At 43.2% G+C, this 17327-nt stretch overlaps 1 protein-coding gene across 1 annotated transcript in view; it reads right to left on the reverse strand.

The window, feature by feature from the left end:
- Positions 1-9736: 9736 nt before the first annotated feature.
- tomm7 (translocase of outer mitochondrial membrane 7) overlaps positions 9737-17327 on the reverse strand; it is a 28644-nt gene continuing 21053 nt past the window's right edge. Inside the window, exon 3 of the mRNA XM_033046241.1 lies at positions 9737-10699. Within this exon, the coding sequence (XP_032902132.1) occupies positions 10684-10699 (16 nt within the window). The 3' untranslated portion in view covers positions 9737-10683. The remainder of the gene's footprint in view (positions 10700-17327) is intronic.

Below are 17327 nucleotides of genomic sequence, written 5' to 3' on the forward strand. Positions count from 1 at the left end.
GTTTGACACAAAATCATTTAAATTATTGTTCTTTAAAAGTCTTTTAAATTATTGTTCTTGATTCTGTGACAAGAATTTCTGGGGACATCGCATATTGATAATAATTTATTGCGTTGTATTTAAATTATATTTAAAATAAATATTACATTAACTAAATTGGAATGTTGTATGTCTTTATTTTTCAATATAACTCGTTTCGGGGAATCAAATGAACAAAACCAAACAAAAATAAAACTGGATTTTCAGCAGAATGTGGGTCTTTACCTAGTTACAACCAACTTTGGTTACAACAGGGTTCCGTTCCCGGGAACTATTAGTCTCCCGAACAGTTTGCAGGTCGGAAATGCGGCAGCGGAACGATTTCTCATCGGCCGGAAGATGCCTGCAGCCCTGCAGCCGCATTCAATTCCATCCTGCAGGTTACCTAAACCTAAATTCCATCCTTCGCGTGTACGGGCTGAGAATAAGTCGGGCATTTGTAGGTTGGGGAGGACCTGTAAATAAGAAACGTCTGCTATACCTTGCAGATGCCTACAACTTATTTTATTTCATGTTTTTACAATTCCTGCACATCACGATAATACGCTGGAAGACATAGCATGTTTTCATTGTAATTTAAAAGTCTGGGTTGCGAATCTCATCTCAGATTATTGGAGAACATTTTATAAGTCATTTAAGAATTGTATATATTTAGTGTTGGCATGTACTGAGTACTCCAGATCTGGTCAAACACAGTATACGGTAAACACAGCCGGTATTCAGGTTACAGTTACACGAAGTTAACAAGTTTATGTAGAAAGTGGAGAGAAGTTCAAGAAGTGTTGTCAAGATGTGAGGGCCTGTATAGAAGAGGGTGGGCAGGTTAGACCTTTATTCCCTGAGCATAGGAGGATGAGGAATGATCTTATTGTTGTATAAGATTATGAGGGGAATAAGGATAGATAGGGTAGATGAATAGAGTATTTTACCCAGAGTAGGCGAATCAAGAACCAGAGGACATAGGTTTAAGGTGAGAGGGGAAAGATTTAATAGGCACCAGAGGGGCAACTTTTTCACACAGTGAGTGGCGGCTCTATGTGCTGCCGGAGGAGATAGTTGAAGCAGGTATGCAGGTATGTTGGACAAGTGCGTGGATAGGAAAAGTTTGGAGGACATGAGCCAAATGTGGGCAGTGCAGATGGGGCATATTAGTCATCATGGGCATGGGCCAAAGTGCTTATTTCCATGCGCTATGACTATCTATAAATCTATCATTGTTCCTTTGTGATTTCATTTGGGGCATAATTATATATCTGATATAAGTTCTTCATAATCGTGTTTATTAGCCAAGTATGTTTTGCAACATACAAGGAATTTCATTTGCCATAAGTCATACCAATAAAAAGCAACAGAACACACAAAATACATTTTAACATAAACATCCACCACAGTGACTCCTTCACATTCCTCACTGAGATGGCAGGCGAAAAAAAGCAATCTCTTCCCTTCTTTGTTCTGCGATCCGGGGCCTCGAGCTTTCCGTTGATGGGCGAACTTGGCTCCCGTAGCCGGCGGCGTTTGGGCCCTCGCGTCGGGGCGATCAAGCTCCTGCATCGGGGAAGAATCTCAGCTCCCCCACGCCGGGCGATCTGACCCTGGGTCGGGGCTGGTCAAAACCTTCTGCATCGTTTGGAGCTTCCCAACATCGGTCTCTTGCCGAGACTGCGAGCTCCTCGATGGTGAAATCCGCAGGCCGCGGTTGGAGCGTCGATCCCAGGCAAGTGATCGGCTCCGATGGCAAGGCCTCCAGCTCCATGATGTTAGGCCGCAGAGCAACCGGAAATACAATCCGGAAAACAATCGCATCTCCGGCAAGGTAAGAGATTGAAAAAAAGTTTCCCCCGACCCCCTCCCCCAGCCCCCACATAAAACAAACTGGAGAACATTAACATAAACTTTTAAAACACAATAAAAGTAACAAAAAAAAGACAAAAACTGATACTGACACTGCATTAAAGAAACCGTTCCATTTATTACAGAGGCAGTAAGATTTCAAAGTTTGACAACATCGGACTGCAGTAACTTTCCTTTGTTTGAAAGATTTCTCCATTTAGTGTGGAATTCCTGCGTTCTTCTGGAGCGCCGTGGGAGCGGCTGTGGCTGGAGGATTGCCAAGAGTGCCTGGAGACTGGGGGTAGGAAAGTGTGCGGTGTTTTTGTCATTTCTAGCATCGTAACCCTGCTCCCATACCGTTTTGCCCAGAGCAGGCTGCCTGGGCTTAATGAAGAGAAGGTACCTTTCGCTTCCGGCGGTTTCCGGAGGCTCGGAAGGGCTGTGAAAAGTCTCCCAAAAGCTGCTCTCGGCTGTGGAGGTGTGCGTGGGGATTTTCCTTACTTGGCTGGAGAGAACTGCTTCTGTTGCTTTTTCGAACTGTGAGTGTCTCTGAGATCGCTCTTGAGCTGAGGCTGCTGGTGTCCCTGGTGCTGGTTTTGCACCACTGTCAAGGTGGCAGGGGCTCGGTCTCGGGCTCGGAGTTACTCAGCTGCAGTTTCGGCTGCGGTTTCAGGGTCAATCGAGGATGAGTCTTATGTTGACTTGGGTGGAAATAAATACGGGAACCCGGTCCAAACCGAGCCCCTGCCATCTTGACAGTGGTGCATGTTTTCTCGGCTGCATCGTCCGCCAGGATTAACTGGGGTAAGTGTTCTGGACGTTTAAGGGCCTGTCCCACATGGGCGACATTTTCGGCGACAGCCTGAAAAGAGGTTGTCGCATCGTCGTCGGGTTGTGACGCGGCGTGATGCGTGGTGATGCATGTAGTGACGCACGGTGTCTCCCTGTCGCCCCTGGATTTTGGAATGTTCAAAATCCAGGGGCGACATCTGGGTGTCTCATCATGTCGTGTTGACGTACGCTGTCCTGCAGGTGACGCCTGATTAGGGTTGGGGTTAGGGTTAGGGACCACAGATGGGCTGTAAAATATTCTTCCTTCAATGCATGGATTTTAAACATGAATATATTAAAATTAATATAATAAAATCAATTGTTCAAATAAAAGATGTCTGAGTCGTTCAGTTTTATTTACAGATGTATTGGTCCGTTTCCAGATCCGATCAACGTCTCTAACTTTTCACAGGGATGGATTCAGTGAGTGTAGACTGAACTTACCTCTCCCCTCCACCCCTCACACCCCCATTCCTCCTTCTCCACTTCCCCCCTACCTTTCTCCCGTCCCCTCTCCCTTCTTCCCTTCCCCCCTCTTCCTCCCTTCTCCTCACTCCACTCTTCTCCCTTCTTCACCCCCCTCCCCTCACATCATTCTCCCCCTCCTCCATTCTCCCATTCTCCAACAACCCCCAAACTTTCCCCGATGCCTCCCATTTGTGGGCCCAGCCTGTGACAGCTAGATCCCGCTATTAGTACTGCACAAAGGCCACATCATCTGTTTTAGTAACATTGACAATGGGATAAATGCAGATTTTGGGAACAACACCCCCCATCTCCCCCCGCCCCGCTCCCTCCGCCCCCTCACCTTGTTTCAAAATGGGTGGTGGGTATTTACACTCAGTGGCCGTAGCAGGTGGGTGGCACTGGTACATTGACAACATTGCCTGTACCCAGTTGAAAAGCCCGCTGCCTCTGGGGGTTTGGAGAGACCATTGGAGGAGAGATGTGCCTCTGGGACAACTCGTGGCCAACAGTTTAGTTCCCAGGAGCAGGCAGAACATTGGGTGTTCGAGCCCAACCCCTGGGGCCCCTGTGTCATATTTAGTTCAGAGATACAGTGCCCTTCGGCCCACCGAGTCCGCACCAACCAGCGGTCCGCTGCACACTATCCCACACACGCTAGGGACAATTTATACTTATACCAAGCCTATCAACCTAGAGTTAGGGTTAGGGTTAGGGTTAGGCTAGGGCTAGGGTTAGGGTTAGGGTGTCCTCCTGCACTCCAAAGGTGCACAGGATTGTTAAAATTGTCCCTAGCGTGTGTGGGATAGTGTGCGGGGGATCGCTGGTCGCACGCTGGGTCCACAAATGGGGGGCGTCGGGGAAATTGGGGTGGGGGGGGTGGAGAATGGGACAAGGGAGGGAAAGGGGGAGAAGGGGATGTGAGGGGAGGGGGGAGTGGAGAAGTGGGAGAAGAGTGGAGCGTGAAGAAGGGAGGAAGAGGAGGGAAGGGAAGAAGGGGGGGAGAGGGGAGGGGAGAATGGTAAGGGGGGAGTGGAGGAGGAACGAGGGCGGGAGGGGTGAAGAGGGGGGTGGAGGGGAGAGGGTAGTCCAGTCTACACTCACTGAATCCATCCCTGTGAAAAGTTAGAGATGGTGATTGGATCTGGAAGCGGACCAATACATCTGTAAATAAAACTGAATGACTCAGACATCGTTTCATTTGCACAATTGATTTTATTTTATATATTTTAATATATTAATGTTTAAAATCCATGCATTGAATTAAGAATATTTTACAGCCCATCTGTGGTCCTTAACCCTAACACTAACCCTAACCCTAACCCTGGCCCTAACCCTAACCAGGCGTCACCCGCAGGATAGCATACATCAGCGTGTATGTCGTACAACTTGATGGTTTTACGGGGGTCAGTCACTGACGCTCGCAGTCGCTGAAAAAAATCACAAGGTGCGACAGGCCCTATAGTGGGTCAGTGGCAGGTGGACTCCCTGCCGGAGGAGATGACATTGTATGCATGGAGCACCACGCACCTCCTCTACCTGGGGGTCTACCTGAGTCCCACTGAGGATGCTTGGCCGGCGACCTGGCTGGAGCTAGAGACAAAAGTCGTCGCCCGGCTGGGGCGCTGGTCAGGCCTGTTTAGTTCTTTTTTTCCAGGGTACGGTGCTGGTCATAAACCAGCTGGTAGCCTCCATGTTCTTATACCAGCTGGTTACTCTTGTCCCGCCCTCTATCTTTGCAACTGCATTACAGAAGAAGCTGGTGGATTTCTTTTGGGGAGATGGGAAGCACTGGCTTTCTGCAGCAGTTCTGAGTCTCCCGTTAGAGGACGGCGGCCAGTCCTTGGTATGCGTGCGTACCCAGGTGGCAGCTCTCCATCTCAGGACTCTGCGGAGGTACATGTATGCGGAATGTATATGTATAGAAATTAGGCAAACCCCGTAAGACGGGTCACTGATGCCCGCCACCGGGAACCGCGAAACCCCCTCAGATGGGTACGCTGTGGCCACGTATTTTTTCCACCGGGGTCGTTGCCTAAGGTCGTGGCTCCCGGTGGCGGGCATCGGTCGACCTGTCTTACAGGGTTTGCCTAATTTCTATCGTGATGTGCTAAGAGTGCGGAGTTTGGTTGTTTTCAGCCAGCATGTTGCTCCACAGGGGGACGGGGGTATTGTGGCTGCGGGAGTGGCCGGTCCTCACCCTGTCATGGCGGGTGTCGAGGAGAGTCATGTGCTTGGAGTGGTTCTGACTGAGCTTACCCCCGCTCCATCGGATTTGCTCATCGGGCCCAGGCTCCGGGATATTTCTTGTGTGCCGGCTCCACACAACTTGAGCCGCCTTTCCGAGATGCCCAGCGAGACGTTTCGTGATGCGAAGAGACGCATACTGTACAGAATGCTCCTGCACATTCTGCACCTCCTTGCCTTCATCTTCCGTCCCGACACACCTTGGCGGTCCGTGTTACCACCTGAAGGCGGAGGCAGTCCCCAGTGGAGGTCTCTCTACAAGGGTCGTCCCCCTTTACATTGGGGACCTGGGGTGGAGAGTGTTGCACAGAGCAGTGGCGTGTAACAAACCTTTGAGTCGGTTCACGGGCTCGCCGGCCACCTGTATTTTCTGCGGTGAGGAAGAGACTGTGTTCCACGCATATATGGAGTGTGAGAGGTTGCTGCCCTTGTACCAATATCTGAAGGAGCTGCTCCTCAAGTTTTGGTTGCATATTAGTCCTACGATCCTGGTGTTTGGACACAAGGCAGGGAGTGGGGAGAGCCGATAAGGGGGGGGGGGGGGGGGGGGGGAGTGGGACCTCCCTATGTTTGCTCCTGGGCCTGGCTAAGATGACCATTCGTGGGTCCAGGCAGCAGGCGGTCGATGTCACACCAGTCGGCTGCCTGACCCTCTTCCGGGCCTATGTCCGTGCTCGCGTGTCCCTGGAGAGGGAACACGTGGTGTCCACGGGGACTCTGGAGGCTTTCCGTGAACGCTGGTCACCGCGTGGGGTTGAGAGCATTGTAAATAATGACTGTACAATTGTACTATAGTGATTGCTCGATGTATTGTAACCTTTGAATGTACTTTTGATATGCTGTATTATGCATTTTGCTGAATAAAGTCCTTGGGGGGGAAAAAAGACAGAACGAGAGAACGAGGGAACAGTGGCCAATAGTACAGCCAGACTCGAATGCACAAAGGGGAGTGAGACCTTTTATTTTGTATTGTTATTTTATTGATAGTTTATCTGTTTTTAAATTGTATTTTGCTTTAATAAAGTTATCTCTACTCATCAGGATGTGCTTTCTCCATTCATTTATCTGAATCCTTTAATCCTGCATATATTTTTTGTTGCAGGTTACCAATGTAAAACGTCACCTCCATTTCCTCCACAGATGCTGCCTGACCCATTGAGTTACTCCAACAATTTTATTTTGCTCAAAATTCCAGCATCTAGTTCCTTGGGTCTCCTTTCATAAAATCATATTTGTTAATGGATCAACAGATAACTTCTGTGTCGTTGACAAAGAGTTGCTTCCCAACTCGCAGTGTGGATGTGACCTTCACCACGTTACAACTCCAAGAGAAGTGCAGAGTGCACCACCAAATACTGCGCATGGTCTTTATTGACCAATAAAGCCTTTATCTCTTTCAACTGGGTGTATGTGTGATGGTTCCTTCTCAAACTTGGTTTCCCATAGAAATTCACTCCCATCTTTATGATTGCTTCATGGTAACATGCAAGCCATGATCAGACCATTGGTTCTGCAACTGATCCAATCTTAGTGCAGAGCAGTGTCAAGCAAGGCGGCATGATTGCCCAACACTAATCATAATGATATAACTTAGCTCCAAAAAGCTTCCTGCTGAATTAGCACTAATCCACGGGACGAATGGGAAACTTTTAAACTAACACTGCCTCTGCTCCAAACCTCAAAAGTTGAACTGCTGCATGCAGTGGAGGCTCGTGCATGACTGTGCTCCTTGTTGTTGTTGATTCGTTCAATGACATGTGGGAAAGAACTTAACATCTAAGAACCTTGAGGCTTGTATCAAGAGTGCACAGAAGCCTATTGTGCAAGTGAGCCAACCACCACCCTGTCCCACGTAGCATCAACTATAGTGATGTCTGCACGTCTCACATCAGCCTCCTGAGTCACCTCAGAGATTTTTCCAGCATTGGTATCACTTCACATTCTCACATACACCGACCATACTTCCAAAGAAAACATCTTTGGAACCACCCTCTTCCTTATTGGTGTTCTCCACGGATATAGTAATGACACAAAGTTCTACTCGTGATGTATTTGTGGGGTCCAATAAAATAGGACATATACCGTGACTGGTATGGCCCTAGTGAGAATCTAAGCGCAGAGAAACATTGGAGTACCTCCAGAGATTCCTGAAGGTGGCAGCACAGGTAGATGGGGTGGTGAAGAAGGCATAAAGGAAACCAAAAGGATCACAGCCCTCTGCGTATCCGAGACTTCTGTCTGCGATTGGTGACCTTGAGAATCCGAGAGTCCTGACATCTCCATGCATCACTGTCCAGGCTCTCTCTCTCCGAAGATTTTCCTAACTTAGTCAAAGCATGCATTTATATAAAATAAGCTTATTTTTACCCTAATGTAGCACCCGGTCAGTTTCAAAAACTAGCTATCCTCCTTTGTGCCAAAATAGCACGAGTTATTTGTCCTATCAGAACTGGGCTACTCTGGGATGTCTCTGAGAATGCAAGGGTTTATCTTAGTGTCCTGATTTACTGGCCTCTCTAAGTTGGCCAAAGCATTCTTCCAAAGGATCTGATTGTTTTCCTAAGCAAGGTTTGAAATGTGCTTCTAATTTAGCTGACAACTCCAATTTAGATGACATTGTCTGTTTAATCTTTACAATCAACACAGGAATAGGACCATTGCATCACAGTCCAGGTTTATTATGGGCTTCCAGTGTTGTTTGCATATTCTCCGTGACCACATAGGTTTTCTCCCACATCCCATAGATGTGTAAATTGTTACTGTAAATTGCCCCTGATGTTTAAGGTGTTTGTTGATGGGAACACTGGTGTAATAAAAATAGGATTCATGTAAAACAAATCTTGATATTTGTGCTTGATAGTCAATACGGACTTGGTGGCCACAGGATCTGTTTCAATACTGCGAAAAATTGTATACAAATGAAAACCATTGCTCAAGCACAAATTCTAAATGCTGTGACTTACATTCTATTTTAAATTCATCCTGGAGAATGGTTAAGAGCTGCAAAATAAATACGTCTCTTATACAACGTAGTGTTGTTGACTGCAATACTCCTTATTTTGGCTCTTATGGCATTACCTGCTGATACTAGATTTAATAACTAGATTTAATAACTGTGCTACAGTTATTCTCTAACCCATGTGCATAATGGTAATTGGCTTTTTAATATTGCTTGCCTTTGGCTGCATTAAAATTTGGCTTAACATCGGAATAGGATTAAATGCTCAAAGGATAATGACTACTATAGATGGATAAATGGTTTATGGGACAAAATGTTTCAAATGTAACGAGATCAGCGAGATAGCTACCTTTCAGATGTTCTAACAGCTCGCTCGAGTTTCAGTGACGATCTCAAAGAAGATGGTGAACCAGTTAGACGCGGCACCTGACCATTATTTATCCCTCATTATAATGCTGCTTGTGAAAACTTTATAGATGCAGATTAGTTTCTCCCTTTCCCACATTGCAACAGCGAAGGGAATTACTCCCTTCTGAACTACTGCATTGTTCATAATGTGCTTAGTGGTGCCCTGTAATTGTACATGAAAGCCACTGTAATAATATTAGGACAAAAAAAAAAGATTTTGGTTGGGGTTAGGACTTCATAAACGTTTCTGTTCTAGTTTTAATAAATATATTCTGTATAGTTCAATCCATTGGTGACAATAAACTGCAGATGCTGGAAAGTGCTTGATGCTTGAGAAAAAAATAAAGTGCTGGAGGAACTTAGCTAGTTAAAGGAATGGAAAGACAGAATGGACTTACATCTGTGGAAGGAAAGGACAGCAGTCTGTAGAAGGGCCCTGACCTGAAACGTTGTCTGTCCATTCCCTCTACAGATACTGTCTGACCCATTGAGTTCTTCCGGTACTGTTTCTTCATCCTCTTCATTCATATTTGCAAGCACACTGGAATGTTAATAGTATTGTGGACTACACACAAGTTCATCCATTCACCAGTAAACCAGTGCGATTATGAGATCATTCAGCAAAAAATATATCATTTGTTCTGCTAACATATTTCTACTCGTTATGTTTACTATTGTTTAAGACATCACTAAAATCTGTTGTTGGTCTCAGGATACCTACAAAACTGTATTTTAATTGTAAAAGTGCAAGTCATATAATAGTGAAACCCATGGGGAAATCCACATTTGACTTAATTACCAGAAACTAAATTGATGTGAAAATTAAATTAATAAAATGTCGTACATTAGGGCTGTACAACCAAGAATGACACAGACCTTTCTCACATACCATACTCCCCAAAGATGCTGACGGAAATTTATGGAACATACACTCGAAAGAATGTACTTAGGATATTTTTGCGAGCTATGAAAGTATGTTTTATTAGTGATATAGATTTTTGTGTGCCAATTAAAGTTTTATACATACAGTAAATATTAATCCTCATGAAAATAAACAGAAGCATTTAAATGATTCAACAATGTTCAAATAACATGTCAAAGTTAATAAAAACGAAAAAGTAGCTTGATTTTAAATTAAATAGCAAGTGTGACTTTCTTAACCGTACATCTAATTCCTGCTCCTCCAGAAAGTAATAAAAAAAATAGACGATACCGGACAAAAACTAAGATTCACAATTGAGTGTAAAATATTATATATTAGGAAAGGTACAGATCACATTTAATCAGAGTACAACAGTCTTTTCTTTAATCAGCTGCATATAAGCAAATAAATCACATAGAACATACTATTTGCTGCTGCACCCGCTGAGTTTCTCCAGCAATTTTGTGTACCTTCGATCTTCCAGCATCTGCAGTTCCTTCTTGAACATACTATTTGAATTGATGGATTTCTAATTCATATCTTCTTTACAACAGTCAAAACCTGTCAAATTTACCCTATTCATCTTGAACTTGAATGGAAGAGTTTTAAATAAAGCTTGCACAATACATTGAAGATTTCAATAATTACAACTGTTGTCTTTTTATATAACATTCGATGCATTCAAATATATTCCACATAAGCATCTCATTTTAAAGAAGTGCTTAGTTTTTAAACTAAGGCACCTGATAGCCATGGTTAGGTTCTTCTTTGTTTTCTTTCTTTTTTTCTAAAGTTCTAATTGTACATAGAGCCACATACAGTTTTATTTTACAGGATTGAAATATTGTATGCAAGCTTCCTCCGGAAAACCCTTTTGTTGTAGATCTATAATGCAGGGAATCCATCCTCAGCAATGATCTGTTCTTTCCAATATTCCACTCAAATGGTTCTTCCAGTTGAAATGATAACTTTTCTGTTTTCATCCCCACAGCAAACTACAAATAGAAAAATCAACACATTTATAGAATCCCATTTGCTTAATTCAGAATATTTTTATCTAATGTACACATTAAAATAAGAATTCTCCTAAGCACATTCATGTAGTTGGTAGTTCTACCTTTTTATCTCATAATGTTGTAGAAGGGTTTGCAATGATTGGCACTTTATCACTTATGACAAGGACACGGCACTTTCAGCGATAACAATAGAAAATTGAAAGAAAAGTAGGTATGAAGTGTTATTTAGAGGAAAATAGAAAGTAGTATTCAACAAACATTGGTGTTGAATACAGTCATAAAAAAATTGTCATCATGATTTTGACAAGAAGCAACTATATTAAAACTGGCTGATGTTATTGAACTGGAGACTTTCAAGGAAGTAGTAATATAGTCAGTTAAGTAGCAAACAAATATGTTAACACAGATATAAACATTTTATTAGGAACAAATCAAAACAATACATGTGGAACATTAAAAAACTTAAAGAGCAAAGGAATACAGAGCAATGTGTGGCCTAATCATTAAAAGCAATGCAGGTTAGCTGGTGCACACTTTAGACTCCAGATGGTGTTCTTCAACATTCATTAAGAGTAGCCTGGTGCATACCATTGACCACGCTGGTCAAGGAATGAATACACCAGACCTCATCCTCACTGCATCTGTTCATTGCAGTGTTGGTCAGTGCTGTAGTGACACACAAATTCATAAATACGGCACCTGTAATAGCAGTATTTATGAGGCTGGTTATCCTGCAGCTGGTAACTCATTTACTGACTACCAAAGCCGCCTTTTTCACCCGACACAAAGAATTAGGAGCATTACAGAATTCTCTCTATTTTCCTGAATCAGTGTAGCGCCAGCATCAAAGGAGTTTTACACCACTGAGGACAACACAGCCTGCTTCTGTTGGCACCTCAGCGTAAAAATAAACAGATTACCTCCACGAGCAACATACCAAACAGGAGTGTGCACCAGACAACATTGGCAATGCAACCACCCCTAATTCCGCTCCAACTACACCTCCTAAATCTCTATCATTTGCAGTTCCTCTTCAAATCTCACACCACTCTGACCTGGATATTTATCGCTGTTCTTTCATTATCCATATCTGCATCCTGGAATTCCCCATTGTGCAGTATTTTTAAATGGTTCAATGCAACATTACTTTTCCCAAGGGCAATTAGGGGTGGGTAATATACACTGGGTCATGCCAGCAATGCTCAGATCCCCCCAAAACAAATAAGTAATTAAAGCATTCACAAAGCTCTGAAGTTTATTTCAAGTAGAAAATGTAATACCAGTGAAGCTGATGATTTGGAAGGGTACCTTGCCAAACCACACAGGAACTGTACAGAATTTTACTATACAAACTATAAAAAAAAAAGAAAACAGTAACACAGGTTGGGATTTAATACATAGGTTGAGGGAAGATTTGTTTGGGATGCAATCAGCAACAGAATATAAGCCACTCCATGCTGCATGGAGGCGTCCCTATAAGGGCTGCTCCTGTTCTTCACTTCCTTGCCCTTATCTGCCATCCAGACACAGTGAGGCAGTCCGCTCTACCACTTGGCAGCAATTGTTCCCATTAGGTCTACATACTGGAATCCTCCCCCTTTACATCAATGACCTTTGGTAGAGACTACTGAACAGGGCAATGCATTGCAAACCTTTTACAAACTCCAGGCCTCCTGCCACTTCTGTGGCCTGGAAGAGTCTGTATTCCATGTTTATATGGAATGCATCAACAAATTTCTAATAAATGTCCTACTCCTGTGGTGAGGACTGCATGAGGACCATATCAAACCCAATCAACTTAAACTGCAATACCTGGCAGGTTAAAGCAGTATTTGCATAAACCCACAGAATGTTTCATTGGCCAACACTCTTACCTGTATGTTGCATAATTAGCAATGTCTAAAATTTAATTTCAACTTCAAAACATAATCATCTACTGGTGAAATCAAATAATTGAATGCTAATTGTTACGTAGATTAATGTATAAACTAAAAGCATGCAGATTTATTTTTACAGGTTCTTCTTTCACTAAATGGTAAATCTCTGCACCTAAGGGGTTATCTCTCAGCCACGAATAGCAGAGAACATATCAGCGTCAGAGGCAATAACAACTAATAGGATAACTCCTAGAATAGAATAAAACAAAACAATCAAGGATGTTCCCTAAGCCTCTGCGGAAAAGTATTGCCTGCCAATTGCCTTCCAATTGGAAATCCTTGGCTACTGGCCAATCAAAATGAAGGATCATTTACAATGGAAGAAAGAAGTCCATCTGAAGTATTCAAAATACCAGCAAAAGGTGTTGAAGTGGACAACTGATACCCAGCCAGGTGCCTGAACAAGAACCTCCTTTTCAAAATGTCGCCAAGTGTGTGGGTTCTTATGTTCCAACTCAAATGTCAAGGATAGAAGTGTCATCACATCATCCTCAATCCCAATGTACTGCTGAAGGGTAGTTGAATTATCTGCTCACAAATTTAATAAAGTGATTTAGGAGTGATTTCCCATTACTTCATTCCATGGCATTTGTATTTAATCTCTCCTCTATCCATGCTTCCATAATGCCCTAGATTGGCAGTACATAACAAAATTATAGTATTGAACTTTTACAAGCATTTTGTTTTGTGACCTACCATGCCATTGTTCCTTTTATCTATGAAGTGAAATAGCATGCCTTTAAAAATATATATATATCGCAGCATAGCTTCAAACACTTTCTAACATCATTGCAAGTCTGAAATAATTTATACTTCCTAGCAGTAAATGAATTCAGGAACTGAAAAGATAAAATTCTACTTTATATTTTTATCTGGAATTATAAGATAATCATTCAGAGATCAACTTTCAAAACTCCTTCAATATATTGGTTCACACTAATTGAATAAATTAGATTCCTTTTACAAAATACTGCAAGATCTTGAGATCTTGCCCAGTGGTCTGTGATTGGTATTCCGTAGATTAGTCACTTAAAGCTAAAAACGAATGATCTGTCAACTGGCACATTCCTGCATACTTTAGCCAAACTATTTCAAATACTCTGGATTATTTGCATCTGGTTTTATTCCAAGGGTGCAACTCAATATTTAAGTATGTTTTTGGATAAAAGCAAAGTTTAATAAAAGCAAACTAAAGCACTAACTCATTAACCACAATTAAGATTTACTGATATATTAAATGTCCAATTTTAAATCTACTTGAAAATGGAACTGATGAAAATGGGTAACCATTGTTTTTTTAAATTGTCTCTAAAGCACACATCCTAATTTGCAAATTTAGTTGCCAATAGCATTAGGGAACTTTTGACTAAATTTACAGGGCTCGAAATTAACGGTTGCCCGGGTGCCAATGGCCACCTAAAGTACCGCCGGGCAACCTAAATACCGAATCATTTTGCCCGGCTTGGCACTGCAGATACTGGTTTATATCGAAGATAGATACAAAAAACTGGAGTAACTCATCAGTGGCTCATACTTGCCACTCCGCCAACGGCGATAACCGCTTTCAAACAAACTCCTGCACGCCGAGGCTGGGAGGAGGGAGGGAGGAAGGGGGAGGCCCCCTTCCTCCGTCTGAAACACCTGCACCGCTCGGCCCCGCACCTTCCTGTTGGTTGGTGGAGGAGGGGAGGTGGTGGTGAGGAGATCCCAACTGCCTCCCCCTTTGGCGGCGGCACTTGGCGGTGGACAGGGACGGCCAGGTCAGTGGGGCGATGATGCCGGTGTTGTACAAGGAGCGCTGACCTTCCTTCCTCCCCACCTCCCCCATCTCTCTCACTCTCTCTCTCACTCTTGTACGCCCCCCTCCACCCCCCTTATCCTGGGACCCCTCCTCTCCATCCCATATTGATCCCCATTCCTGTCTCTATTCAGTCCTCACTGACATCCCCTGTGCTCCCCTCCCCATCTACTCCACCACCATCCATTTATCCTGCACCGATCCCCCCCATCCATCCTGTAGTGATCTACCCATTCATCTTTTACTGATCCCCACATTCATCATGTACTGATCCCCCCCCATTCATCCTGTGCTTCCCCCCCCCCTTCATCCTGCACTGATCTCCCATCCATCCTGTACTAACCGCTCTCCATTTATCCTGCACCGATCCCCCCATCCACCCTGTAGTGATCTACCCAATCATCTTTTACTGATTCGCCATTCATCCTCTACTGATCTCCCCCCATTCATCCTGTACTGATCCCCCCATTCATCCTGCACTGATCACCCATCCATCCTGTAGTGATCCGCCCATTCATCCTGCACAGACCCTCCGATCCACAGTGTACTGACCCCCCCCCCCCCCATCCATCCTGTACTGATCCCCCATTCAAAAAGAATGGGGGGATCAGTCTGAAGGGTCTCGACCCGAAACGTTGCCTATTTCCTTTGCTCCATAGATGCTGCCTCACCCGCTGTTTCTCCAGCATTTTGTCTACCCCCATTCATCCTGCACTGATCCCCCCCATTCATCCTGTACTGATTAAAACCGCAGTGTTCGATTGTCACTGCTACCATTGACACGTTATTACAGAATTCATTTTAACGGCAAATCAATGCTCTTAATGATAGTAGTATCAATGATAGGAGTATCAGTACTGTAGTTATTTAATGAGCAACATTCACAACTATGTTGGATTTATCCAGATTTTACTTCTACAGTCGGTCATATACATCACAAATTTGGTTAGGTGATATTTCATTTGAAATTTTAACGTTAATTCTGAAGTGGGAATGATGGAAACAGCGTTTATCAATATTTTTTTTACATTTGGTGCATACAAACTGGGTATCTTCATGCTGTTCACAACACATACATCTAATCTGAATGTCCGGTAATGTGCTGTTTTGACATCTTTAAACATATTACCAAAAGAACATTTGCTGCATTTATGTCCTTTGGCCATCTCTTGTCAGTTAGTGTAATGTTTAACCTGTCAGATGGGTATAGTCGGTTTTAACAGCTATTATCATAAAATGCCTTTAGAAATTTCCTTGCAACCTGTATATTTTGTTGTGGATAAATTATGTGGGAAGCGAGAGTGTTTCTGTACCAATAACAATAACGACCCATGCTATGGCCATGTCATGATAATTTTCGGTCCTTCACAGAAAACATGTTTGCATCAATCTGTAGTGTGCATGGTTAAGTATATATGTTAGCATGGTCCAGGATTTATTGACACAGGTTGATCATACGCTGAATAATCTAACCACATTTTCGTTTGGAAGTGGAAAGAAATAATAGAAACTGCATTAATTGCAATGTGTAAAAAGAGTTGAGATACTGTATTATAACTGCATGTCATTGTGGTATACATCATGCCTTGATTGGTGAATATGTTTAGTTTGTGACTTTATTTGAAGCAGAAATGATATGTGAATGCTTCATTGAGCATAATTCCGACTGGTAACTACGCACTTCGGCCGAGAACATTATCACACGCGTCATGCAAACCGTCTTAAATGACCACCTAAACTGTCATTTGGCAACCTAAAAAGCTGCCTAGGTTGCCCGGCTGACAACAGGGAAAAAAAGTTAAGTGAGAGCCCTGATTTAGCTCAAATACTTAATCGAAAATCCCCTGACTAAAACTGTTTTATATGACAGTAAAACCAAAGTTAACATTGCAAAAATAGATACTAAAAACGGAATTAAAAATGCTGTGGTTTGCTTTTACTATCTTCCCTACTTCTAGCCAGTTTCATGATTCCAATTTTCTTCGTAATGTCACAGTGGCACACAACATTTTGTAAGGTTTATAAAACATGAACGTTTAAAAGGTCAAATGGCCCCCAAGTATGCACCTGCAGTCATTAAGATCATGGCTCATATTTGATTTTTGGCATTAATTCTGTTTTCCTGTTCAACCTCCATAATTTTTTACTGCATTGTAATCCAAAATTCTACCTCAGCCTTTCATACACAAACGGGTTCAGCTTTCACAGCTCTTGCATAGAGAACCTCAACATTTCACAACTCTTGGGAGGCGAAATTCTTCCTTGTGACAGTTTTAAATGGGGAATGCTTTAGCTCCTAGTTTGAGACTCTCTTCAACAAATAAACATTATTTCAGAATCTATTCTGTCAAGTTCCTTCAGATCCTCATCTATCTTCTATATTACTAAAAGTCTGTTCTTGACCGGTTTTGGCCATCTGTGCTGCGATTTCCGAGAGAACGCCGCCACCTACAGCCGTCATTTTTGGCCACCTTGCTCAGAGCCCCCCTCCGTCGCACGTGTGCCTAGGATTTTTCCCGTCGATTAAAAATGAGAGATATTAATGTTTTTACAAAATTCCCCATTCTCTCTGCTGCCCCCGATGGCGGCAGGGGGGAGGGACTATAAAACTAGGAAGTGGTATGCCACACAGTCTCTTCAAGATGGAGGAAGGCAGATGGTCACGTTTCTCTGAGCTGTGAATAACACTGAACACATGTCTACTCAAATGTAAGTCCCCTTAGTGGTTCTAAAATGCTTGCAGAATGTGTCTATTGGTTCTAAAGCTTGCCAAAAAAGTGTCTATTGGTTCTAAAGCTTGCAAAAAAATGTCTATCGGTTCTAAAGCATGCAAAAAAATGTCTATCGGTTCTAAAGCTTGCAAAAAAATGTC

This window comes from Amblyraja radiata, chromosome 2 (genome assembly GCF_010909765.2).
Source record: "Amblyraja radiata isolate CabotCenter1 chromosome 2, sAmbRad1.1.pri, whole genome shotgun sequence".
Taxonomy (NCBI): Eukaryota; Metazoa; Chordata; class Chondrichthyes; order Rajiformes; family Rajidae; genus Amblyraja; species Amblyraja radiata.